At 45.3% G+C, this 26,700-nt stretch overlaps 1 protein-coding gene across 2 annotated transcripts in view; it reads left to right on the top strand.

Annotated features, from left to right (window-relative positions):
* KLHL18 (kelch like family member 18) overlaps positions 1 to 26,700 on the top strand; it is a 698,878-nt gene that overhangs the window by 302,115 nt on the left and 370,063 nt on the right. For both annotated transcript variants that reach the window (XM_044066030.1, XM_044066031.1), the window contains exon 3: positions 19,155 to 19,295. In XM_044066030.1, the coding sequence (XP_043921965.1) occupies positions 19,155 to 19,295 (141 nt within the window). The remainder of the gene's footprint in view (positions 1 to 19,154; positions 19,296 to 26,700) is intronic.

The raw sequence follows: 26,700 nt of genomic DNA on the forward strand, positions 1-26,700 counted from the left end.
TAGCATACCCTTTTGGGGGCACCTGACATCTGGGGCAAGAAAAACTTAAGAAAATGGCGTCGGCTGCATCTTTTATACCCCCGACGACCTGACTTTTTAGGGAAGGGGCAACAGCAACCAATGCAGGATCCAAGACTTTGGAATTCAGGCTGACTGAGGGCAACCTGCCAGCAGGATAACCCAAATGTAATGACTGCAACAGTGAATGCACTCTAACATCTACATTTATGGTAAGTGTACACAACTGTACTGTTCCTCTCTATCACCTCCTGAGGATGTCTTCTTTGGAGACGTCATGGAAATCCTTCACCTGAGGGGGTTGGTCCGCCCAAAAACGACCTAGAGGCATTCAGCACAGGCCAATCTACTTCCTGGGTGTCCTTTCCCACGGATCCGCTTGTGGACGTAATTGCATCTTGGGCTTGGATGGAACCGGACACAGTGGAGCCCATCCCTAGGCTCCCAGACAAAGTTCTCAGCCCCCCACCAGACAGGACTAGTTGGAGCAAGGGCTTCCCTGTGGATGCTATGGTGGTGGCTGCCGCCACAAAAAAAGAACTTGCAGAGGACAGGTCTGTGGTCCATCTTCCTGACCGGGAGTAGAGGACCATGGACCATCTTGAGGAAGTGGGTGTATGCTTCAGCAACCTTTTTACTATAAGGGCGCGGAACTACATGGCATTTGACTGCAGCGAGACCTAGTCAAGGATGTCACTGAGTCACCCCTAGACCCAGTGTCGGCAGAGGGCAAGAAGGTCTTCTCTGCAAGGATGGCCACTCCCAACACGATAGCTAACATGTCCATGCGTCTCCTCTCCCATGCTATGGAGGGAGCCACCAGGGTGGCCGGTTCCGGTGTTGCCACGAGGTGTCATGCCTGGCTCCGGCTGTGTCAATTCACAGAACCCTTCAAAGCGTCTTTTGCAAATACCCCTTATGATGGTCCTTCCCTGTTTGGGATGACTGTTCGTGGCACATTGGTCCAGAGTGAGATGGATGGATGGGAAGACACTTAAAGACACTTAAAATTTGCCCCTCAAAGATCCTTCTCTAGAAATCAGCGAGGGACAAGGAAGATGTGGTCCTGAAAGTCTCAGTTCTCCCGGGACACTCGGGACTCACCTGAGTGTCCCGGGAGATCTGAGTGTCCTGGGACACTCGAGACTCACCTTCCCCCAGAGGCGGAGGGGGTTATGACAGATGCTGTCCAAGAGGCAGAGGTTGTCTGAAGAATTCTGTGTCAAAAACCTTTCTCGGACAGACCTGTGCAGCAGCCCTAAAGGGCTGCCAGACTACTCTCTAGAGGCAGGCGGGAGTCGACTTTTGCTAAACCCAGCTGAATGGGAGTCAGTAACATCAGACCATTGGGTGTTGCAAATTATATCCAGAGGTTATTTCATCCCGTTCACCGAACTACCTCTCCCACCAAAACGCCTCCAAGACATTCTACTCGCACAAAGGGAGGCAGCAGCTCTAGAAGTCTACTAGTTGCTCTGAAAACGAGTCATCCAACCCATCCCCTCGACCAATCCAGATTGGGCATTTATTCCAAGTTCTTTTAAGTGCCACAGAAAATGGGGATCTAAGACCTATCTTAGATCTATCCACCTTGAACCTGTTAGTAGCCAAGGAGAAATTCCCGATGGTCACTCTTCAATCCATCATGCCCTACCTGCAGGAGAAAGATTGGATGTGCTTGATCGACCTCCAGGATGCGTACTGTCCTATCAAGATGGACAGACGCTCCCATAGGTTCCTCTGCTTCTGGCTGGGAAGTCAATCATTATCAGTTTAGAGCCCTCCCATTTGGTCTCACTACAGCCCACAGGGTGTTCAGCAAAGTGATGGCAGTTGTAGCGGCTCACCTGAGGCTCAGGGAGTTCAGTTCTTCCCTTACCTGGATGATTTTTGCTCTTCGCTGTCCCCATGAAGCATCTACTCTGCTGAGACAGGGACTGTTTCTTTTTATTAGCAAACAGCTTGGGCATCACCATTAATATCAGCAAATCTACACAGATTCCTGTTCAGGTTCTGGAATTCATTGGTGCTCTGCTGGATACTATACAAATGAAAGTTTACCTCACCCCAGAAAGGGTATGCAACCTCAGGGTTCATGTCTCCCACATCATCAGTTTATTTTCCTACAACAGAGACTGTTCTCTGGGCACTGGTGTCCCTGGTGGCCACAGTCACTCTTCTACCCCTTGCTTGGCCACACATGCAGATTCTTCAGGGGACTCTAGCAATCCAGTGGTCTCTACTAGATCTTCCTCTGTCCCATCCAGTCTGTATCTCTCAGCTTTGCAGACTCTCTTCAGTGGTCGATTCTTTCCCCGGATCTTGTCAGGGGACTCCCATTTCTTTCAGCCCTTCCCAAAACCACAGTGACCCTGGACGCCTCCCAGCTAGAGTGGGGGGGCATTGCTTGGGAAGAACTGTCCAAGGCACGTGGTCCCACTCCAAGACCAGTCTGCATATCAACGTCTTGGAGATGAGGGTGGTGCTTCTAGCGTTGCAAGCTCTCCATGCCCATCTTCCTCTAGGGACCATTGCGATCCAGACGGACAACATGTCAGTAGTCTGGTGCATCAACAAACAAGGAGAAACCAGATCTTACCCCCTTTGAAGAGAAGCCATGAGAGTGTGGGAATGGGTGATTTCCACTGGCCATTTTCTGATGGCAGCGCACATTCTGGGATGCTCCAGCATTCTAGTGGACAAGCTCATCAGGACTATTCTGATGCCTTATGAGTGGTCTCTGAATCCTTCAGTAGTGGAAGAGATCTTTCTCTAGCGGGGTCAGCCTTGCCGCGATTTGTTTGCATCTCCTTCCAACATGAAATGCAGCGCATTCTTCGCTCTGAACCCCCCTCAGGAAAAAGCTCACAGACGCACTCTGGTACATGCTTGGCCTCCCAGTCTTCTTTATGCCTATCCTCTGTTACCTGTCATCCCAAAGTTTCTACAGAAAGATCGCAGGCTGTTAAATACAGTAATCTTCCTTGCTCCATTCTGGCCTTGTCAAGTCTGATTCCCCTCCCTTTGGTCTCATCTTGTAGTTCCACCATGGATCTTGGATCTGGTTCCGGATCTCATTTCACATCCCTCTGGGATTCCGCATCCAGACCTGGACAGTCTGAAACTCACTGCTTGGCTGCTTCAGTTCCATTGATTATTAGGACTCCCGATTTATCCTCTCCGGTTAAGACCATTTTGGTGGTGGCTTACAAATCTTAAGAAAAATATATCGTAGCAAGTGGAAACATTTCTCCATATAAGCCTCTCAGCGAGACTAGGATCTTTTTACAGCTCCTGTCTCAGCAGTATTAGATTTTTTGGTGGGAATCTCTTGACTATGTATTAGTTCTTCAACCGTTAAAGTACAACTGGCTGCCATTTCTAATTTTCCTGTGGGGGGAGAACATGTCTTTCTTTGCCTCTTCTAGACTTTGCAAGACCTTCCTTAAAGGTGCCTTTCTTTTACGACCTCCGGTGAAGGAGCCTATGCCTCCATGGGACCTTACTTTTGTTATTCAGGCTGTAGTCTCCCCTCCCTTTGAGCCCGCAACTTCGGTAGATTTGCAGCATCTATGTTGGAAGACTACTTTTTGGTAACTATTACGTCTGTTAAGAGGGGGTCGGAATTTCAAGCATTGTCTGTCAAAGTTCCTTGCATGATTTTTCACAAGGACAGGGTTTCCCTGCGCACTAACCCTTCCTTTCTTCCCAAAGTGGCATCAGAAACTAACATTAATCAAACTGTTAATCTTCCTGTCTTTTTTCCTAATTTTCAAAAAAGGGGTGAATACAAATTACATTTGTTGGACGTACACAGACAATTGAGATTTTACTTGCACAGGACGAAATCCTTTCGGAAATCCGACCGTTTGTTTCTTACTCAAGGCCCTTCTTAGGGAAGCCAATTTCTGAAGTGACTATTGCTTGTTAGATTTCTCAGTGTATTAATCGAGCATATTCTGACAAAGGAATTTCCTCTCTGGGTCAGGTTAAAGCACATTCCACCAGGTCCATGGCCATTTCAGCGTCTTTTTGGTCCAGGGTGTCGCTGGATGATATTTGTTCTGCAGCTACTTGGTCCTCATCTCATGCCTTCATCTCACATTATAAATTAGACATTGTATCCAGGAGTAGGGCATCCTTTGGCTCCGTGGTGCTCTGGAATATCCCTCCATGAGGGCCACCCAGGTGTTAGTAGCTGGGGACTCTGTCCCAAAGACTGAAGACTAAATGAAGTCAACTACTTCAGATAAAGAAGTTATGTACTCACCATAACTTTCCATCTGAGTAGTTGTACTTCATTTGCCTTCAGCCATCCCCCCTCCTTCCCCCAACCTTGTCAATATTGTCTTGGCCTTGTATATGGGAGATGAACATTCCAGAAGCATCCTTTGTTATGCTTGGCTCAGGAATTTTTGGTGTGCCAGTAGTGGTAAGGTCTTGTTGGTTCGGGCTTATGTTTTGTTAAGCAGCAAACTCTATCTGAAGGGAGGAAGGAGACTGGGCATTATGGGTAAGGGGAGGAGCTTGGAGCTCAGATCAGATTCTAGTGATGCGGCCATGTCTGATCCAGTTCACATCTGTAGACCCACAGGTTGAGCACAAATTAAATACAACTACTCGGATGGAATGTTATGGTGAGTACATAACTTTTTTGTCATGCTTATTAAACTTGGTAGACTTCTTTGAGGATTTCACCAAAGCCATGGATGAAGGTAAGACCGTGCACACAGCTTATCTTGACCTTGCCAAGGCTTTGAACACCATTCCCCATTCTGACATCATTGAGAAATTCTCCCAGATAGGGAGAAGACCCAGGATAAAAAAGTGTCCAACCTGGAAGGCGCACTGGTGCTAGGACTGTAAAAAATGACAGTGTAGAATTATCAAGACACTGAATCATTCCTACAATGGGGATGGTCCCCTGTTGTAGAAGAAAGTAACAGTTCACAAAAATCACAAAAGCTGATAGGCCACAGAAGAGCCATAAAGATTGAGTAGACTGTTGAGTATAAGAAATTATGTATTGTTACTATTCCGCAAGAAGCCCAGAATTTCCAGATAGAATGTATACAAAAGGACGGAGAGAAATTAGAGGAATGAAAAATACTTCCACAAGAAAAACTGTCAAAAGCATCAAATAAAATTGTGTTCATTAATGCAACAGATTTATTAAAAACATTATATAGACCAAGAAACTTGGTATATTTGGAAAGAGAAGCTACTGAGGAAGTGCGAAAATATGAAGAATAAAATGTAGAGACTTTTGAAAGTTATAAAAAATAAATATGGGGTTGAAAGAGAGATCTGATCTGGTGTAATATTTATGCAAAGGAGAAAGCTGGACTAATCAACACAAAAAAGGCAGCCACAAAGATATTCGGAGAGAAATACAAGCAAAGGCATCCAGATTTGGAAATTTTCACAATAAAAAAGTAAGATCACAAAGAGGGAATGTAGAACAGAAGACTAGTAAAGCAGAAGTTAAAAAAAATAGAAGTTGAAGTTATGAAACACTTGCAAATTAAAGGATTTAATTTAGAAAGTTTTAACATGGGTTGTATAGCAGCATAACAGAACGAGTCCCCAAAGTAAGGAGAAACAGGAGAAACAGGAGGATCAGAAGACGTATGAAGAAGAAACATGGACATGGGAAAGAAAAAGAGGTTTAATATGGTGTAATATTTATGCAAAGGAGAAAGCAAAAATAATCAAAAAAAGAGCAGCACCAAAGCCATTTGAAGAGAAATATAGGCAAAGGCATCCAGACACAGAAAATTTTACAATGCAGAAATAAGAAATGGAGGAAAAGTAGAAAAGAGGATTAGTAATGGAGAAGTTAAAGAAATAGAAACTGAGGTTATGGATTACCTGTGAAGTGAAGGATTTATTGTAGAAAACCGAACTTGGAAAACATCACAGTAGGATAGAGCAGTGGATCCCCAAATTAAGGCAAAACCATTAGAGCAAGAAACTTCTAATCATTTGCCAGATGAAGGTGCTTTGGTGCCTTCCATAGGAAACCCAGTGCAAATGTCCAGTTGGAATTGCTCAGCAAGGAGAGGAACAGGAAACTGTGGCAACTCTGATGCAGCCGATGTTGTGGGGTAATAGGCCAGTGAGTTCCCATATGAAAAAGCAATGGATGACACAGGATGAAACCGAAGAGAATGTGGCACAGGAAGATGCTGTGCAACTACCTCTAGAATGCCTACAGGAAGTGGAGAACAAAGAATATGCCTTCAGTTTAAAGGAAAGTGACCTAAGAGAAGAGTTGCTTGATTTTAATAGAGATGGATAGATGTATATTAATATCAGTGAAAGAAACAGATTACAGAAAGTTAATAAAACCCAAAAAGTTAGAAGTTTGTTAAAACAAATAACACAGTAATTAGGACTGTCCACAGAAATTCATGCGATATAACAGAAGTAAATAGGATATATTACTGTGTAGCTAAATTAATAACAGTCTTACCATAAAAATATAAGAGTAATAAGGGAAAAGAAAGGGAGAAATCGAATGCCATCATGGAAGTATCGAACAGAGAAAAGTATAAAGCAATTAAGAAGTATCACTGTTATAAGAGTATAGAAGAGGGAACAGATCAACAAAAATACTCAGAAAGATAGACATTATAAAAGCATTGCACAATGTCAGAATCTATTGTGCACTATCACAAAAAAACTAAAAATATCAGCACAGGCGGAAAAAATGAGATATGCAGACCCTTAAGGCCAAACAAAATGCCAGACACACTTGTCATTGGTGATTCCATAGTCAGACACACTGATGTCCCGCTCACCAGACTGAGTAAGGAGAAGGTCACAGTAAGCTGCCTGTCGGGCGCTAGAATCCGCCACATAACGCAAGCACTCAGGTCTCTCAACAGCAGGTACAAGTACGACTCAGTCATTGTCCACGCTGGTGTCAACGACCTGAGACGTACCTCCTTGGACTACATGAAAAGGGACATCGAGGAGCTCTCTGATTATGTAGCCCAGGCAGGTATGACCCTGACCTTGAGCAGTATCCTACCTTCACCTAGAATGATGCCACAATACAGTGATAAGATGATCAGCTTTAATAATTGGCTTAAATTCTGGTGTCATTCAAAGGGGATCCAATGTCTGTCTGCCTGGGATGACATGCTGGACAAGCCACGCTGCTTAAGGGCGGCTTGCACCTGTCACCCTGGGCTTCCGGATATTGGCAAAGGCTCTTGCCACCCCCATAGTGCCTTTTTAGGCAAGGCTCAAATTCTAAACCTACCACCCTAGAACACCAAAAGGAAAAAACTAAGGGTAATGCTGCTCAATGCCAGAAGTCTCAATCTCAAGATGCACGCTCGAGGCCCTTCTCAATATGGAGAACATCGATGTCTGTGCTGTGACAGAAACCTGGTTCAAGGCTCCTGAGAGCACCCCAGCACTAACAGGTTTCACCTCATATCATGCGTTCCGGCCCCAAAATCCGGACAACACCAAGAAAGGAGGGGTGTCCATATTCATAAAGGACACCCACACCTCAAGGTTGGTGGCAACGCACGATGCATCGGAGACCATCCAGGTGCAATTAACCATAGGCAAGACTGCTCTGCAATTTGTAGCATGTTACAGGCCACCCTCTCAAACTCAGGAACCTCACATGGCCTTCCTGAAAACATTGGAGGGATAAATGTATCTCCAAACACCATCATACTAGGTGACTTCAACTACCCTAATATAGACTGGGAACACTACTCAAGCCCGAACACTCTAACCCAAAGATTCCTGGAGTTCATAAACTCAAATGCCATGGAACAACTAGTCACCATCCCCACAAGAGGTGAAAACATACTTGATCTCATCATCACGAACATGGGATCAAAATGTTCAACACCGAAGTATACCCCTCACTGGTGAGATCAGATCATAAACTAATCTCGCTGGAGGTCCTCATCCGCCCCACCTGAAACAAAAAGACCACAGTGAAAAACTTCTCAAAAGCCGATTTCACACTTCTAAAACTAGTGTGGTCTCCTTTAAGGCCCCTGAGCCAGTGGTAAACATTACTCAAACCGCTGAATCACTTACAAATGCCTTCTACCAGCACCTACAGGACTGCATGGATCAGGCAATCCCAAACAAAACTAAGACTCTCTGTACCAAAGGCAAGCGTCCAGTCTGGTGGACCCCAGCCATAAACAAGCTCTACAACAAAAGGAGGAAGCTACTACAAGATAGAGCAAAATCCTTGAAAGGTAAGACACCTTTGATCATTATAAGTAAAAACTAAGAGCTCTCATAAAATCATCCAAGGCAAATTTTGAGAGAAAAATGCCAAGGACTCTAAAGACAATCATAAGGCCTTCTTTAGCTATGTTAGAAACCTAGGAGGAAACTCCCAGATATGCTCAGAATTAGTTCAAAATGATGTGAAAATTACTGAACCTACACACATTGCTAACATACTGGCTGACAGGTTCAGTGCAAACTCCCCCTCCCCAAAAGGAGAGATATCTATTCCAGAGGATTGTAGCCCCCAAACATCTCCAACGCCCAGGTGAGAACTGTCCTCACTAAGGCAAAAAACACAGCATCCATGGGACCGGATGGTGTCCCCGGCTGTGTGCTTCATGAACTCAACGAGGAATTAAACCCACAGTTAGGACAGCTGTTTAATCTTAGCCTCACCTCAGGATACGTACCCAAGGAGTGGCGCACGGCGACTGTGGTCCCACTTCATAAGGGCGGTGCCTCCACAGACCCTGGAAATTACCGCCCCATTAGCTTGACGAGCCTTATCTGCAAAGCCATGGAGAGGATCATAATGGAACTCATAAATAAAGACATAGGGAACTTGCAGACTTTGGATCCAATCCAGTTTGGCTTTGTCAAAGGCAGATCCTGCCTCTTAAACTTGGTTGACTTTTCGAGACAAGTCACCAAGGCCATTGATGAGGGAAAGGCAGTCCATACAGCCTACCTCGACCTGGCAAAGGCCTTGACACAATACCCCACTCAGGTATCATCGAAAAACTCATCAGCTTGAATGTAAACCCATACATCACAAGATGGGTTGCAAACTGGCTAAGCGACAGAACCCACAGGGTCAGAGTTGCTGGAGCCATGTCAGACTCAAAGCCTGTCACAAGTGGTGTCCCACAGGGCTCAGTCCTGGGTCCACTCTTGTTCGGCATCTACTTTTCTGAAGTACAAGCAAACACAGGAGGGTTATGGCTGACAAAGTTTGCAGATGACTGCAAACTGGGCGCCATAGTCGAAAACACATCTGACACAGATATCCTCCATAAGGGCCTCACAGAAACGGATAACTGGTGCCAGAGCCATGGCCTGATGTTAAACGCCAAAAAATGCATAGTCATACCCTTCGGGAAAAACAAGGTTACCCCTAGCTACCATATAGATGGCAATCCACTGAGCACAGAAAAAGTCATCAGGGATCTGGGGACCCAAGTTGACAGTAGCCTTTCGTTTGACACTCATGTTGCTAAAGTAGTTTGGAAAACCTTCTATATCGCCCACCTGATCATGAAGGGATTCACATCTAGATCAAGGGAGGTCATCGTCCCCCTGTACTCATCACTCATTAGACCTATGATTGAGTACAATGCCCGTTCGGAATGTATCTGACCAGACACCTGATGCAGCTTGAAAGGCCCCAAAGTTCCTCACCAAAAGGATAAAGGGTCTCAAAAATATGTCTTATGCTGCCCGACTGAAAGAACTCCAGCTCTATTCAGTCTCATACCGCTTGCTCAGAGGTGACCTGTGCCTGACATATAAGGCCATGTCAAACCCAGATTTGATGAATATGCTTTACCTCAAAAAATCTAGATCCCTCAGAACCACAAGGCGGAGACTTAAACCTTGACACGGTTATAAATAGAACATGCTGGAGGGACAGATTCATCACCCAGAGACTCCCTATGCTGTGGAACAAAATCCCGGTACATGTGAGGCAGAGCACCTCGCTGGCCTTGTTCAAGAGGAATCTTGACCAATGGATGGGAGATCGCAGATATACCCCAGGGATTACTTCAGTGTCACTGCTTGACAGAGGCACAGAAAAATGATAGGCATAGTTTTTATTCAAACTAAAGGGGTGGCGAAAGCCACATAACTATGGGCTAGGCTTATAAATGCCCTTGGGCAGATAGCCTAGTATGAACCTATGAACCTATAAATATAAAGGAAAAGTACAAAATAAGGAATTTTTTTATTGATGACTCAGTTTTATAGAGAGTTGTGAAACAAGGCAAAAGGAATCAAATCACCACCAAAGAAAGAAGAAATAGATACATTTTGGAGAAATATTTATGAAGATCCTGTGGAACATAAAGATGCTAAATGGATAGAAGAAGTAAAAGAAAGAAAAGTTCAGATGTACAGGATAGGCAATGGGATGAAGTAAAGGTCAGAATGATTGAAACAAAGTTAAGAAAAGCTCCTAACTGGAAAACCCCAGGCTCAGATGCAGTACCTAACTTCCGGTTAATGATTAAAAGTATTAACATCTTTACATGAAGATTTAGCTAGGAGTAAGAACTGTTTATATGACACCCTGAACAGACACCAGCCTGGCTAACAGGAAAAACAATAATCCTACTTCAGAGCAAACCTGCAAGCTATCCTAAAAACTATAGACCAATAACTTGCCTTCTTGGTATTGATGCTGTTTGATAAATAAAATCATAATGGAGAACTGTAAAAAGGGGAAGAATCTAAGTATGGCATGGATAGACTATAAAAAAGCATTTGACGGTATCCCACATGGATAAGAGTGCTTAAAAATGTATAAGATGAACCCTACACTGATCAGTTAGTGACCATGAAACAGTGGCAAACCACTCTGCAGTTAAGCCATGATAAAGGACAAATTATTATTCCAGGGATAAAAATTCAAAGGGGGATATTCTAGGGTGCCTCTTTCACAGCTGCTCTTTTGTCTTGCACTTAACCCATTAAAGCTGTCTACTTAACAGATTAGGTCATGGCTATAATTTTAGCTCCTAGAAAATAGTGTGAAGACTTCTCATCATCTTTTTGTGGACGATTTAAAACTGTATAGCTCATTGGATGAGGAACTGAAAGCACAACTACAAGTGGGTAAAACTTTCTCAGATGATATGGAATGCCATTTGGTCTTGATAAATGTGCAAGAGCAACCTTTTAAAGCAGGAAAGCTGCAGCACCAAGAAAACAATATGGGATGGGAATATGATATAAAAGAACTTGAGCAAGAGGGAGCATATAAATATTTGTGAATTGAAGTTTTAACAGTAAATCATGAACATATGCGAATAAAGCTCAGTAAGGAATATTTTAGAAGGCTTAAATTAATACTAAAAACAGCATTGACATCTAGTAACAAAGTCCAACCTAAAAAACTGTCCCAACTTACAGTTTTGGAGTGATTGACAAGCCTCAAAAGGTGAATGATAGTTTGGACAGGAAAACAAAAAAGATGCTTCATGCTCAAATGATTTATAAAAATTAGTGCATACTAGGACTATATATTCCCCGCTGTGAAGAAGGTATGGTCCTCAAAATTGATTACTTGTATAGATCTGAGATAGTGGGACTGTATACATATCTGCTGACCTCACAAGACACAAATGTAGTGAATGTTTTGAAACATAAGGAGAAAAGTCTAAGATGACTTCCCTGCTTAGTTTAGCAGAAGCATATTGGCATCAAGTGGGAATGGAAATCAAACCAGAAGTAGATAAAAATCAGGTGGCAATTGAATGTGCCAAAAAAACGAGAGAGAATATAAGGTGAAGGAATCCGATAAGAAGGCAAGAAATGTGGAAAATTCATAAATATAGATGTTCTTCGTGTTTCATTGTTGCAGTCATTACATTTGGGTAATCTGCTGGTAGGTTGCCCTCAGTCGGCCTGAATTCCAAAGTCTTGGGTCCTGTGTCGGTTGCTGTCTCCTCTTCCATGTCGTCAGGGGTATAAAACATACAGCCGATGCAATTTTCTTTAGTCTTTATTGCCGTGCGGTGCCCAAAGCAGAAGCATTTCACAAGTGCCGGTCGGCCGACTACTGAAATATTCGAGTTTGAGTTTCAGAACTGAAGTCTTCGCTAAAGCTAAGTACCCCGTTGGGGAAACTTTTTTCTTGCTCCATACCGATGTCAGAAAAAGTTAATAATTGTATTACTTGTGGGAAGCAAATACCTCATAAGGATTTCCATTTATACTGTATTCCTTGCCTAGGCCCTGATCACAACGTGCCTGACTGTTGGTTTTGTGCTAGATTTAACCAATGCAATATTAAGCGTCTGTATATTTTTGCCTTAAAGTATTTTGGAAACTGATTTAACTACCCAGAAATGTCGTCTGATAGCAGTCAGACTACCAGAGTGCATAAAAAAAATGCAAAGAAAAGGACAGAGAAAGGCGGTCAAGATCCAAAACCGATGACTAAGCTTCTCCTAAGCCAGTCGCCAGTTCGCCAGTACTCAGTGAGGTGCATTCGCAGCCCCTGATACCCTTTACCTTCAAGTCGTAGGCCTCTACCGACACCCATGTGGAGTCCGGCATGCCGCAAGATACTAAAGGTATTGGACCGACGGATGTATCTACCTCGGATGGGTCCAGAGCCACTGAGCAGGCACTGGCTTCTGAGGGTGTATTCAGACCTCAACATTTGTATATCAAACCAACGACAGCTGCAAAACCAAAGACAAAAGCAACTACTAAAACTAAAAAACTGATGCATGAGCCATGTGCACAGGCCTCTATGCCTAAAAAACAGATTATCAAAATGGCTGAAGACCTTATTACCTTGATCAGGGGTGTACCCATCCCCCTCCAGAGGCCTATTAATTATGAATCTTCAGATCAGGTTTCTATTTCTTCTGATTCCACTTCTGATCAGGAATTGTCTATACCTCCCTATGAGGATTCTGATGCAGAGGAGTCTTGTATCATTTGCTTCTCCTCCTGAGGATTATTCATTTGGGGAAACCTTGCATACTTTGAGGGAGCATTTTCACTGAGAAGGGTCAAGACTTCTCAAAATCAAAAAAGAGACTCGGGGATTTCCTTCTCCCTCAGCACAGGCCTTTGGCCATTCCCCCTGTTTTAGACATTGTGGATGATGTGTTTCAGAGTCCAGCTTGACCCCTGACACCTTACCTCTGGCTCCCAGTAAGCCTGACCGATATTACAGGGTCCCTGACTCACATAAATGTTTATTTTGAAACCCTGCTGCTGATCCTGAAACTATTCCACAGGGTCCAAAAGGTGTTAAGGTCTCAACAGCAAAAAAATCCTACCCCCTCTGACAGAGATTCAAGGGGCACTGGACAGATGGGGGGAAAAAAGGTTTATACATCTGCAACATTGGCAATCAGAGCCTTAAACTGCCAATTTCATATGCTTAAGTACCAACATGTAATGGGATTGCCTAAACAGAAAATGATGTTGATTTCTGAATGTGCAGAAAATAAAGAATTGTAGGAATTATTGCATGCAGCTGAACAGGTTGGAAAGCATACTTTGCAATGTGGTTTTGACTCCTTAGAGGCCTCCTGCAGGGCCACAGTTACTGGATCTGTGATTAGGAGGCTTGCCTGGCTAAAGGAACATTTGCTTGATCATGTTAAAGCTAAATTGCTAGATGCACCTTTACAGCATGATACTCTGGTATTAAGGCAGAAGAGGTTTTAAAGAAAATGGAAGACAAAGCTAAGTCTATACAAACTGTAAGACTTCTTACAAGTGCAGCCACTAAGGTTCAGTAGACACTGGCCTACAAAAAATTGGTCCTTTTCTGTGCAAGACAGAGCTCAAAGGGGCAAATCCAGACACCCAAAAGGTTCCAGATACCGGGTGCAGGATTCATACAGGTCAAAGCAATGGGGCGCATCTACCTCCAAATCAGGAGGAGATAAAGTGCAAACCTACAGAAAACAGTCCCAATTACTTCACTCTGCCTACACCAACACTTACCTTTTGGTAGCACCCTTAGGGGGAAAATTAGCACTTTTTGCTCAAAATTGGCAGTTAATAACCCAGGACAAGTGGATACTAAACATAGTATCACAAGGATACAGATTCCATTTCCACACTCTGCCAATGGCAAACGGTTGGCCAGATCTTCCCAAAAATCAGTGGTCAGAGGCACAGAAACAGGTTACATCCCTCATGATATGGGGGGCATTCAGCCAGTACTAGAACAGGAAAAAGGACAAGTTTTTTACTCGACTGTTCTTGGTACCCAGAAAGGACAAGGCCTGGCGGCCAATACTGGATTTATCAATTTTGAACACATGCCTGGACATTCCAAAATTCAAAATGCTGACTTTGCAGCAGCTTCTGCCCATGCTGGGCAAGAATGCTTAGCTGGTGACATTAGACCTAAAGAGGCATACCTGCATGTCCCAATAAGACAATCGTGCAGAAGATACCTCAGATTCAAGGCTGGCTTAATGCATTACCAATTCTCTGCACTGCCCTTTGGCTTATCTACTGTGCCCAGGGTCTTCACAAAGTGCCTGGCTCCAGTAATTGCATTTTGCAGACAAAAAAGTATACAAATCTACCCTTACTTAGACGACTCTCTCATTCAAGCAGAGAGCAAGGACATTCTTCTTCAACACCTGGCGTTTGTGAAAAGGCTTCTAACATGCCTAGGGTACACAATAAATGAAAATAAATCACAACTGTTACCCTCTCAAAAGATAGCATTCCTGGGTGCAAGCTTGAATACAACTGCCCAGATGGCTTACCTCATGCCAGACAAGCAAAGGCAACTGACTACTTACTTCAAACTGATGGCAACAAAATCCCAGTTATCTGCAAGACAAATTCTGCAGGCTTTTGGGGTTCATGGCATCCTGCATCCTACTGATTCCATATGCAAGACTGTATATGAGGAAACCACAATGGTACCTAAAAAATTTATGGAGTCAACATTCTCACAGTCTGGAACCAATGATTCCTCTCATTCCCTGCCTACAACAGGAGTTTCTGTGGTGGGCAAAGGCATGTCACCAAAACATGGGACGGGCCTTCACTCTACCCCCTGCCAGCCATACCTTAACAACAGACGCATCAGATTATGCCTGGGGGGGCCCACATGGCAGGAAGATGCATTCAGGGCACATGGACCCCAAAACAAATGCATCTACATATCAATCAGAAAGAGATGCTAGCTGTAAAATGCCCTAACAGCCTTCAAGGACTTCATCCAGGACAGCTACTAATAAAGACGGACAACACCACGGTCATGTAGTATATAAACAGGCAAGGGGGCACACACTCATACCCCCTTTGCAGATTAGCCATGGCACTGTGGGACACTGGTTTGACCTACCAAATACATCTTCAAGCTCAATTCCTGCCAGGAAACCAAAATACTCTGGCAGACTATTTAAGCAGAAACCTTATGGACTCTCACGAGTGGAAACTAAATCCACAAGTCTTCAGCATAACAGAGAAATGGGGGAGCCCAGACATAGACCTATTTGCCGCTCCTCAAAATTATCAATTGAAAAGATTCTGCACAAGGACTTATCCCAGACAAGCATGGAAAGTGGACGCCCTAACCTTCAGTTGGAAAAACCTATCGTTGTACGCCTTTCGTCCTCTGCCTCTTCTTCCCAAGGTCCTCCTAAAAGTCAGACAAGAGAAACCAAAGATGATACTAATTGCCCCGGACTGGCCCCCAGTCCTAAGGAACTTGTCTCAATACCCAGCTTGGATCTTACCTCAAAAACCTCGACTACTGTCCCAGCAAAACAATCAGATCCTGCAGAATCAACTCCAGACACCGAACCTGGCGGCATGGCTGATCATGTAGTTATACAAACAACTCCTCTCAGTAAAGCTGTGATGGATGTCATTTTGGAAGCCAGAAGGCCTAGTACTAGAAAATCTCATGCTGATTCTGTGGTTGGAATCGAGCACAAGGAACTGATGCAGCAGAACCAAATATTCCTCAGATATTACAATACTTAACTGAGATGCTTGACAAAGGCCTATCTTTCTCATCAATTAAAATCCATGCCTCTGCCATTTCAGCTCATTACAATGCAGAGCCCTCAATCTTTTCTCATACTTTACTAAAGCAGTATCTTAGAGGAGCCAAAAATTTAAGACCTCCTAGAAGATCAACATTACCTGCATGGGACCTCAATTATGTATTGGAAAAGCTCACCCTGCCTCCATTTGAACCAGCTGCTACCGCTGATCGTTCTTATGGAAAACAGCTCTGCTACTAGCAATTACTTCAGCAAGAAGAGTTTCAGAGCTACAGGCCCTTATGGCTATAGAGCCTTTTATCATATTTTACCCAGACAGGGTGTCTCTGAGGACAAATCCTACATTTATGCCTAAGGTGGTTTCCAGTGTGGCTCTTAACCAAACAATTCACCTGCCGACCTTTTATCCAAATCCGCAGAACAAGGGGGAGAGAATTCTGCATTCCTTGGATGTACACAAACAGCTAAGATCCTACTTGAGCAGGACTAAAACTCCAAGAAAAACTGAGCAATTACTAGTAACATATGCTGCAGGGTCAGCTATTTCAAAGCAGACAATTTCAAAGTGGATAAGCCACTGCATCCATTTCTGCTACTTATACCATGGCAAACCTGTGTCCAAGGGCATTAGGTCTCCTTCCACCAGAACTGCAGCTACTTCAACAGCCTTTCTCAGAGGAGTACCAACCAAAGACATTCTAGAGGCTGCTACTTGGAGTTCTGTTCACATCTTTACAAAGCATTCTCATTTGCCTTAAGTCCACTGCAGGCTTTGCCACTGCAGTGCTGCAGGGCCTTATAGTCTCACCTAATGCTGTTTAGCTTCAGCCTCCCAACCATAGCTTTGGGATTCTACCCAAATGTAATGACTGCAACAGTGAAACACGAAGAACATAGTACAGTTGTGTACACTTAACCATAAATGTAGATGTTGGAGTGTATTCACTGTTGCAGTCCAGGTTACCCTCTCGCCATCCCCCTTTCATTCTGGAGTTTATCTTTCCTTCTATATCTTCTACAACCTATGTGGTGTATACCCCTGACGTCATGGAAGAGGAGACAGCAACCGACGCAGGACCCAAGACTTTGGAATTCAGGTCGATTGAGGGCAACCTGCCAGCAGATTACCCAAATGGTAATGACTGCAACAGTGAATAAACTCAAACATCTACATTTATGGTAAGTGTACACAACTGTACTTTTCAAGTATAGGAAACTCTTGAAATAACATCATGTGGTGAAGGAGACCGAAAGATAAAGGGTTAATATTGGCGGCTCAAGACATTGGACTATGTACACGTTGGTTTACAAAGTCCATTGAGTATGTGGGAGAAATAGACAAATGGCTGTTTTCTAAAACAGAAACAGTTGCACATCTTGTTGCTAGTTGTGATATACTAATGGCAGAATGACTATACTGAAAATCATAATAATGTAGCAAGATTGTTGCATTGGGGATTGTGCAAACATTGCAATTTTGAAATGGCTGAAACACACTGGAAACATGGAGCATAACAGAAAATGATGACGTTTATATTACATGGGATCATCCATTACCAACGGTTAAAAAAATTAGATGCAAGAAAACCAGATATAGTAGTCCATGAAAAGACAAAAGTAGCATTGATTATTGAGATCTCTACACACAGTGACTACAGTGTCTTCTGTACAGAGATATAAAGTACCAGAATTTGCAGATAGAAACAAGGGCATTGTGGAAGGAGGATACTAAGACGGTTCCAGTAGTATTAGGAGCAATGGGTCTTGCAAAAAATAAATTTACAGTCGTACTTAGATATGTTACCAATACATGTGTCTTCATACGAATTGCAGAAGGAGTCATTACTGGGCACATTGCGAGTGCTGCGAAGAGCACTTCTGAATAATATCAAAAACTGAAACAATACTAATTTCATGAACTTTAATTATTCCTTGACTTAGAAATGGGGTTCATTCCCATCATGGTATTAGAAACCCAAACGTCTTGGAGAAATTAAAAAAATAGGGATTAACCCTTACATTACTAGATGGATAGCCAGTTGTCTCACAGACAGAAGACACACTGTCAAAATTGTTGACTCCACCTCCACCAGTTGACCCATCACCAGTGGGTCTGTGCTGGGCCCCTTACTGTTTGGCAGCTATTGCTCAGATGTCCAGGCCAAAGTAGATGGCCTTTGGCTCACCAAGTTTGCCGATTGCAAACTGGGAGCAATCATTTGAGTCCCCCAGTGATGTCAACATATTACAGGAAGGGCTAACGCAAGCCAACAATTGGTGCCAAAGCCACGGTCTAAAACTAAATGCAAAAAAAAAAGCATTATTATTCCTTTTGGCAAAACGAAATTGCCTACAAATTACAATATTGACAGCACCACCCCCCCCCTGAGTTTCAAACCAGTGGTGCGAGACTTGGAAACGCAGGTTGATAGCAATCTGAACTTTGACCACCAAGTTTACACAGTGGTAAGGAAAGTATTCTGTGTAGTGCACCTCATAAGCAAGGGCACAGCATCCAGGTCAAGGGATATTTTAACTCCATTGTACTCAATCCACATCAGACCACTAAAGAGTATAATGCACCCTTTTGCATGTACATCACCAGACACCTGCAGCAGCTGGGGAGACCTCAAGAGGTTTCTCACTAAAACAGAGCTCCTCAGTGTCCCTATTTATACGCAACCTAGGTAATTGGATTGGAGACCGCAAATCCGCCCTTGGGGTGGCACCTATGTTCTTCACCGACACAGGTAGCCGGTGTTGATCATAGACCCACTCTGTTCATAAATTTGTTCTGCGAACTACCCAAAAAAGAACAAATCGGGATGCTTGGGATTAATATGGCTAGACTTGTAAAGGTTCTAGGGCCGCTAGCCTAGTAACCTCCTATGAACCTATGCCTGGGAGCAGTTGATAAACTGCATGGGAGCAAAAAAAGAAAAATAATCATGAGTATTATACTTGATGTGCTTCTGTTTCTGTCTTGATTGTTTTAAGATGATAGAGTTGTAGTGTATTATTGTTAGAACAAAAGCTTGTTGATCTGTTTTTCAAAGTAGTAATTGCTATTGATTACACAATTTCTTTTTTTCTGATTTTATTCTGTATATTGAGATTTGTGGATGACTTTTTTAGTGCCCTGGAAATGCTGATTAATTTCGCTTACAATGGTTGCTTGGCAATAGACCAGCAGAATGTGCAGTCCCTTCTGATTGGTGCAAGTTTCCTTCAACTTCAGAATATCAAAGATGCCTGTTGTACATTCCTGAAAGAAAGGTAGGTTGAAGTGGATGTTATTTCATTGTTATGTGACAAAGTAATCAAAGAATATGTACACTTACTAGATTATATTTTCCCTTTTAAATAAGTCTGTTAAATCATGGCATTTTAAGCTGTAACATGGGTTTACATTAATAGAAAAGAAAGTGATAATAGCAGATCTGAAGTAGGCAGACTTCATTTGTCTGCAACCTGTGGGTATCGGATCCGACCTCGGATCCGAGCCGGCATTTCAAAAGCTTAGGCTCCGAGCTCCTAGCTCCTCCCTCTTACCCATAACCCCTTGCCAAGCCCTGACTGACCCCAGATTTCGTTTGCCGCTTTCAAGTTGCGACGGATTCTTGAGCTCCTGGCGTTTTTTGGTGCAGATAAGTTATTTCTGACAGAAAAAGTTTTAAAAATCTCAACTTTTTTTCTCTTAAGTATTTAGTGTTGAGTGTGTAGGCTTTCCTCTCTCTTTATTTTTAACTTTTCACGGGTTTTTGCGTAGTTTGTGTGTGTGTGTTGTTTAGGCCTATTAGGGCTTATGTCCGAAGCCCATAAGGCTGTATTCTCTAAATGTGCAGTGTGGCCATAAGCTGTCCCCAGCGGATGGCCACACTCGGGTCAAGAATGCTTGGGGGTTGAACACCTGTCATCTGGTTGTACCATTTGTGCAGGGTTCAACCCCGAGCTTTGAGGCGGAGGTCGGCTGGTGCTGGCGGGACTTCTCCCCAGATACCGCCGCTTCTGCCCCTTCTACTCAGCAAGCTGTTGCTGTGGGCTCTCCTCCTCCGGCTGGGACTCAACCTCCCTCTAAGATGCCGGAGGAGAGAGTCTTCTAGGAGAGAGAGAGGAGAGGCACAGGAGAGGCACCACAAACGGAGGCCGAAACCTCCAGTTCGGCTCCTCCGTCTGCGGCCTCCCTGTGCCTTCTAGCTTTCCTCCTCCTCGGCTCCACTCCCTCGGTTCTGTCCTGGGCCGAGGAGGAGGAGGCTAGCCTTCAGCGAGGTCCCGAGGCTCTCTAGGTCCGCTTCGGTGGCCTCCACCAGATCCACTTTTTCTATGAGTGAAGCAGATATGGACCGGATGATGAGGAAATTCATCCAGGCCCAAATGCAAATGGGAGTGCTCCTAGCCCCCCCCATCCGGGAGGGGCTTCGACCCCTTTTTTCGCCCCTTTGGCTCCTTCTCCACCCATACCACGGGTTCGGAGCTGTCGGCGCCAGGCAGAGTTGGATCTGGGGGTGGGTCGGATCCGATAGGTCGGCGCACCTCGGATCCGTCCCATCCCTTGAGTGCTTCGGGTACTTCGGACCCGAGCCTCTGATCAGAGGGAGCTGGTGTGTCTTCGGCTCTGTCCAGGTCGGAGCACACCGGTCTCTCTGATCCGACAGTTTCGGCTCCGGCTCCGATCCGTGCGTCGGATCCGAGTGGGGGTCGGCTCTCTGGGTTTAGAGAAGCTGGCTCTCCCTCGGCCTTCGACGTAGTGGAAAGGGCACTGTTGAGGACTACCGGACCCCCGGTCCCTGCCACGGCTCCATCCCGCACTCCCTTGCAGTTGGGCCAGGCCCCCACCAGCCAGTCCCAGGGACAGCCCGCCTCGATGTCCCAAGTAGTTCCCTTGGAACATCCAGCTGCGGAAGAGTACTCCTCGGACAGCCCCCCCGAAGAAGTACCTCGGGCGTAAGTGCAAAAGGAGGCACATGGACTCCCGAGTCCGTTACCGAGACACAGACTTGGATGAAGGGAGGGCTCCCCAAGGTCACCCCTGAAGACGTCTCATTTGGAGACATTATGGAAATGTTAAGGATCAGGGGTGGTCTGCCCCAAGGCCTCCTCAGACGCAGTCGTGTTCTTGGAGGCATTCGAGGCCCATCTACCTCTTGGGTGTCCCCTCCTGCCGACCCTCTGGTGGACCTTATATCCATCAGAGCGTGGAAGGATCCGGACACCGTTGAGCCTGTACCTAAGCGTCCTGACCGCATCCTTTCCCTCCGGACCGCACTCACTGGCGCAAAGGCCCCCCAGTAGATGCCATGATGATGGCTGCCGCCACTAAGAGGGAGTTGGCCCAGGAGAGTCCCTCTATGCATCCTCCGGGCAAGGAGTCCCTTCGATGGATCGCATTGGGAAGCGAGTTTTCAGTTCAGCAACCTTCTCTTTGAGAGCGCTGAACTACATGGCACACGTCATCAGGATGCAGTGGGATCTGATTAAAGAATATGCTGCATCTCCCCCAGAGTCCATGTCGAGTGAGGATAAACAAGTATACTCCACCCAAATGGCCACTCTCAGATCAGTTTCCAATACATCTATGCGGCTGCTTTCTCACGCTACTGAGGGAGCCGCTAGAGCCAGCGGAGCAGGCCTAGTCATGAGGCGACAGGCCTGGCTCCGCCACTGTGATTTTGCAGAGCCCTTCAAGGCGACCTTCGCGAATGCCCCCTTCGATGGTTCTGCCTTGTTTGGCAAGACTGTTCGCGAAACATTAGTCCAGAGCGAAAGGACGGAAGACGCTGTCTGCCGTGAGTACGCTTCTCAGCTCCCCAGAGGTCCTTCTCGAAGAACCAAAAGGGACAGAAGAAGATGTGGTTCCGGAAATCGCAGCAGTCCCAACCTGCTCCGGATAACCAGTCCTTCCGTGGCAGAGGAGGACGAGGAGGTCGCCGTCCTAGAGGCAGGGGGCTCCTAGCAACTTTGGGTCCAGAGAACCTTTCTCTGATAGACCCACGCAGCAGCCCTGAAGGGTTGCCCGGCTGTCCGTCTCTGGAGGCAGTCGGGGGGCGTTTTTCGAGGCACCTGACTTCTTGGGAGTCCATCACAACAGACCGTTGGGTGCTTCGTGTGATATCCAGAGGTTATTCAATTCCCCTATTCAATGTTCCCAGATCTCGCAGCCTCCCAGATGTTCCACCCGACCAAAGGGAGGCAGCAGCTATCGAAATTGGACAGCTGCTAGAAAAAAGAGCTATCCAGTGCGTCCCCCCAGAGCAAACCGTGTCAGGGTTTTACTCCAGGTTCTTTAGTGCCAAAGAAAACGGGGGACTTAAGACCGATCTTAGATCTTTCCCTGCTGAACCTGTCAGTAACCCAGCAAAAGTTCCGGATGGTCACCCTTCAATCTATTCTCCACCTCTTGAGGGAGAACGACTGGATGTGCTCCATAGACCTCAAGGACGCGTACTACCACATTCGCATGGACAAACGGTCCAGGAGGTTTCTTCGCTTCCGGCTGGGAGCCAGTCATTATCAGTTCAGGGCCCTTCCCTTTGGTCTCACCTCAGCCCCCAGGGTGTTCACCAAGGTCTTAGCTGTTGTAGCGGCCCACCTGAGACTCCAGGGATTGCAGGTCTTTCCGTACCTGGACGACTGGCTCCTGACAGCATCATCAAGGCATCTTCTGTGCTCAGCCAGGGACTACTTTCTTCGACTAGCCCCAAGGTTGGGCATCACTGTCAACTGGGAGAAATCTTTGCTGCATCCCACACAAGTTATAGATTTCATAGGAGGAAGGCTAAACACCAGGTCAATGCGAGCCTTCCTCACTCCAGACAGAATTGCCAACCTGAAGTGTCATGTAGCAGCGGTCCTGCAACCATTTCCGACTGCAGCTTCGGTCCTGAGGGCCCTAGGTTCGATGGTGGCAGCTATTCCGCTTCTTATTCATGCGCGCCTACGCATGCAGGTTCTTCAATGGACCCTTCAAGTTCAATGGTCCCCTCTCAGTTCCTCTCTCAACTCTCCGATAGCGGTCAGCAAAGCGTGCAAGGATTCCCTTCTTTGGTGGCTTCTGTCTCCGGAGCCCCTGTCAGGGAGACCTTTTTGTGCTGCTTTTCCCCGAGCCACAGTGACCACGGACGCTTCCTGTCTCGGGTGGGGGGGGGGCATTCTGCGGGAAAGATTGTCCAAGGCACGTGGAACCTCAGAGACATCATTGCATATAAATGTCCTGGAAATGAGGGCGGTGCTCCTAGCGTTGCAAGCACTTCACCACGTTCTTCCTTCAGGGACTATTGCAATTCAGACAGACAACATGTCGGTAGTCTGGTACATCAACAAACAGGGAGGAACCAGGTCCTATCCCCTTTGTCGAGAGGCCATGAGAGTCTGGGAATGGGCAATTTCCACCAAATGCTTTCTGGTAGCAACGCACATTCCGGGAAAATCCAACATCCTTGCGGACAAACTCAGTCGCACCATTCTGTCACCTCACAAGTGGTCTCTCAATCCTCAAGTAGCGAAGAAGATTTTTGCCGTTTGGGTTCAACCCTGTTGCGATCTTTTTGCCTCTCCCTCAAACGCCAAATGCGACAATTTCTTCAAGGCTCCTTCCCCACCAGGGAATTCCCAGAGATGCGCTGGTGCATGCTTGGCCTCCCGGTCTCCTTTATGCCTACCCTCCACTACCTCTGATGCAGAGGCTTCTGCAGAAAGCCAACAGTTTGGGGAGCAGAATGATTCTCATTGCCTCGTTCTGGCCTCGTCAACCCTGGTTCCCCTTTGTATGGTCTCACAAAATCAATCCACCCTGGATTCTGGATCCGATTCCGGATCTCATCTCCCACCCTCCGGCGATTGCGGTTCCCAATCTGCACCCTGAAATTGACAGCTTGGCTGCTCCAGTTCCATCCTTGATTAGGACTCGGTATCTCATCACCAGTCAAAGCCATCTTAGTGGCAGCTCATAAACCTTCCACCAGGCAGGTTTATCTGAGTAAATGGAAGAGATTCTCTATTTGGGCGGTACAGAGAACTTTGGATCCTTTCTCAGCACCTATGTCAGCAGTGCTGGATTTTTTTAACAGACCTCTTTCACCAAGGGGCAAGTTCTTCCACGATTAAGGTACAATTGGCAGCCATCTCGGATTACCACATTGGTCATGAGACAGCTCCCGTCATGACGAAATTATGCAAAACCTTTCTCAAAGGAATTTTTTGTTGAGGCCTCCAGTCAAGGAGGTTGTACCACCTTGGGACTTATCGTTAGTTCTGCAAGCCCTTACTGCTCCTCCATTCGAGCCTGCAGCTTCTACAGATCTAAAGTACCTTTCATGGAAGACTGCCTTCTTGGTAGCTATCACTTCTGCCAGAAGAGTGTCTGAACTTCAGGCTCTATCGTCAAGCCTTACCTTTCTTTCTTTCCTGATAGGGTGTGCCTCAGGACCAATCCATCTTTTCTTCCAAGGTCTCTTCTGAATCTAATATTAACCAATCAATCAATTTACCTGTGTTTTTCCCAAGTACTCAAACAAAGGAGAATACAAATTGCATTCCTTGGATGTTCATAGACAATTACGTTTTATGTTCACAGAACAGCTGGTCACAGGAAATCAGATCAGCTGTTCGTCTCCTTTGCTAAATTTGCTTTGGGTAAAGCAGTGTCTAAAGTCACACTATCTAGGTGGATTTCTAATTGTATTCTGCAGGCTTATGACACTTCAGGTAGACCTGCTCCTCAGAGGGTTACGGCTCATTCTACTAGGGCAGTCTCCACGTCAGCCGCTTTTAAGTCACGTGTTTCATTGGATGATATCAAGAAACTAGCTACTTGGGCCTCGCCTCATACCTTTATTTCTCATTACAAGGTGGATGTTGTTTCCAGAGGAAGAGCATCCTTTGGCTCAGCGGTGCTCAAACATCCTTCCATGACGCCCAAGATTCAGGTAGCTGGGGACTCTGTCCCACAGGTTGCAGACAAATGAAGTCTGCCTACTTCAGATTTAGAAGTTATGTACTCACCATAACGTTCCATCTGAGTAGGTGACTTCATTTGGATGCAACCATCCCCCCCTCCATCCCCCTGGCCTTTATAGAGCATGTATTTATGCTGTTTTCGTGTACTGTAGTCAGTATTTTTGAGGCAAACTCAATCTGAGGTCAGTCAGGGCTTGGCAAGGGGTTATGGGTAAGAGGGAGGAGCTAGGAGCTCGGAGCCTAAGCTTTTGAAATGCCGGTTCGGATCCGAGGTCGGATCCGATACCCACAGGTTGCATCCAAATGAAGTCACCTACTCAGATGGAACGTTATGGTGAGTACATAACTTCTAATTTATTTTCATGCAATGTATGTATATTTTCTTTGGCATTTTTCATTCTAACACCCTACACTCCTCTTTTCTGAAACTGCATTCTACTAGCCATTGCTTCTCTGCACTGACCCCAAAACTATGGCGGTCACTTCTTCCTGGTTTAACTGATTACACAAAGTACTCCATGTCCAGGCCATAGTTTAAACCTAAAGCAGGTTTGAATACAACTGTCCATTTAAGGGATACATCCCATAAATTAATACCTGTCCATTGCTTAGTTACCTCTACATTTCATATACCTGAACCAGCTGATCAGCTCATTCATCCTAAACTGTGATTCAGATTGCCACATTTACTGCTCTAAAACCACTACATGTATATTTCCCCTTTTCTATTCCCGTTAAAACAATTGAATACTTGCATAATTATGTATCTTCTGTGTGTTAACCATTGATGTTATGTAGTCCTATCTCAGTGATGCTTGCTGGTTGGTTGGGTTCAGAGCCTATCCTCGGCTCCGACTCGGCCGAATACTGAAGCACGAGAGCTTTCAGTGGCTTGAGGCTAATCCCTATCTCATGATGCCCCAGGCTACATCCCCAGATCTCATTTGCTGCGCAAGCTTTGAGAAGTTTCTTCAGTTGGCTTAAGTATAACTTTTCAATTATTTAGTATTTTTCCTAGCTAGTTGTACTATTTTTTTCTTCCCTATATACCCCTAATGGTTAGCTGTTTGTGTTGTCTGTGTTAGAACCCTTTTAAGTCTTTCCACCCCTTTTCAGAGAGTGCCGTTTTAGTTAGAGGCCTCTCTCGGCCCATAGTTTCTGGGCTGTTTTTCTCTCAGGTCAGAACCCATTTAAGTTAGAGGGTTCTGTCCCTTTCCCCTTTTGGTAGAATCTGAAGTATAAAAGTTTAAATTTAGTAATTTTATTGTTTTGTCTAAAAAAAATGTCTAAGGAAAGTTTGAAGGACTCCACTAAAGAACCCAAGGAGCATAATCCTTTTGGGTTAAAGAAATGTGTAAAGTGTGCTGGAAAGATGTCGTTGTCAGATGCGCACACTAATTGTGTTTACGGTCTTGGTGCCATACATCTGCAAGACCCTTGCACTATTTGTCACTGTTTTAGTAGTAGAGTTCTGCAGGAGCGTAAAACTAAGTTAATGGCCAAAGGTGGTCTTCCCTTTCAGCAAGCTTTGGATGAGGGCTCTAAGTCATCAAGAAAAAGGCCAGCTTCTGCTCCAGATTCAGAGCCACTCTCTCTCCGCCCCCCTCTCTCTGTCCCCCCTCTCTCTCCCTTCTCTCTCTGTCCCCCCTCTCTCTCTGTCCCCTTCTCTCTCTCTGTCCCCTTCTCTCTCTCTCTCTCGCTCTGTCCCCTTCTCTCGCTCTGTCCT

Source organism: Protopterus annectens, chromosome 3.part0 (genome assembly GCF_019279795.1).
Source record: "Protopterus annectens isolate FY-2018-M chromosome 3.part0, PAN1.0, whole genome shotgun sequence".
Taxonomy (NCBI): Eukaryota; Metazoa; Chordata; order Ceratodontiformes; family Protopteridae; genus Protopterus; species Protopterus annectens.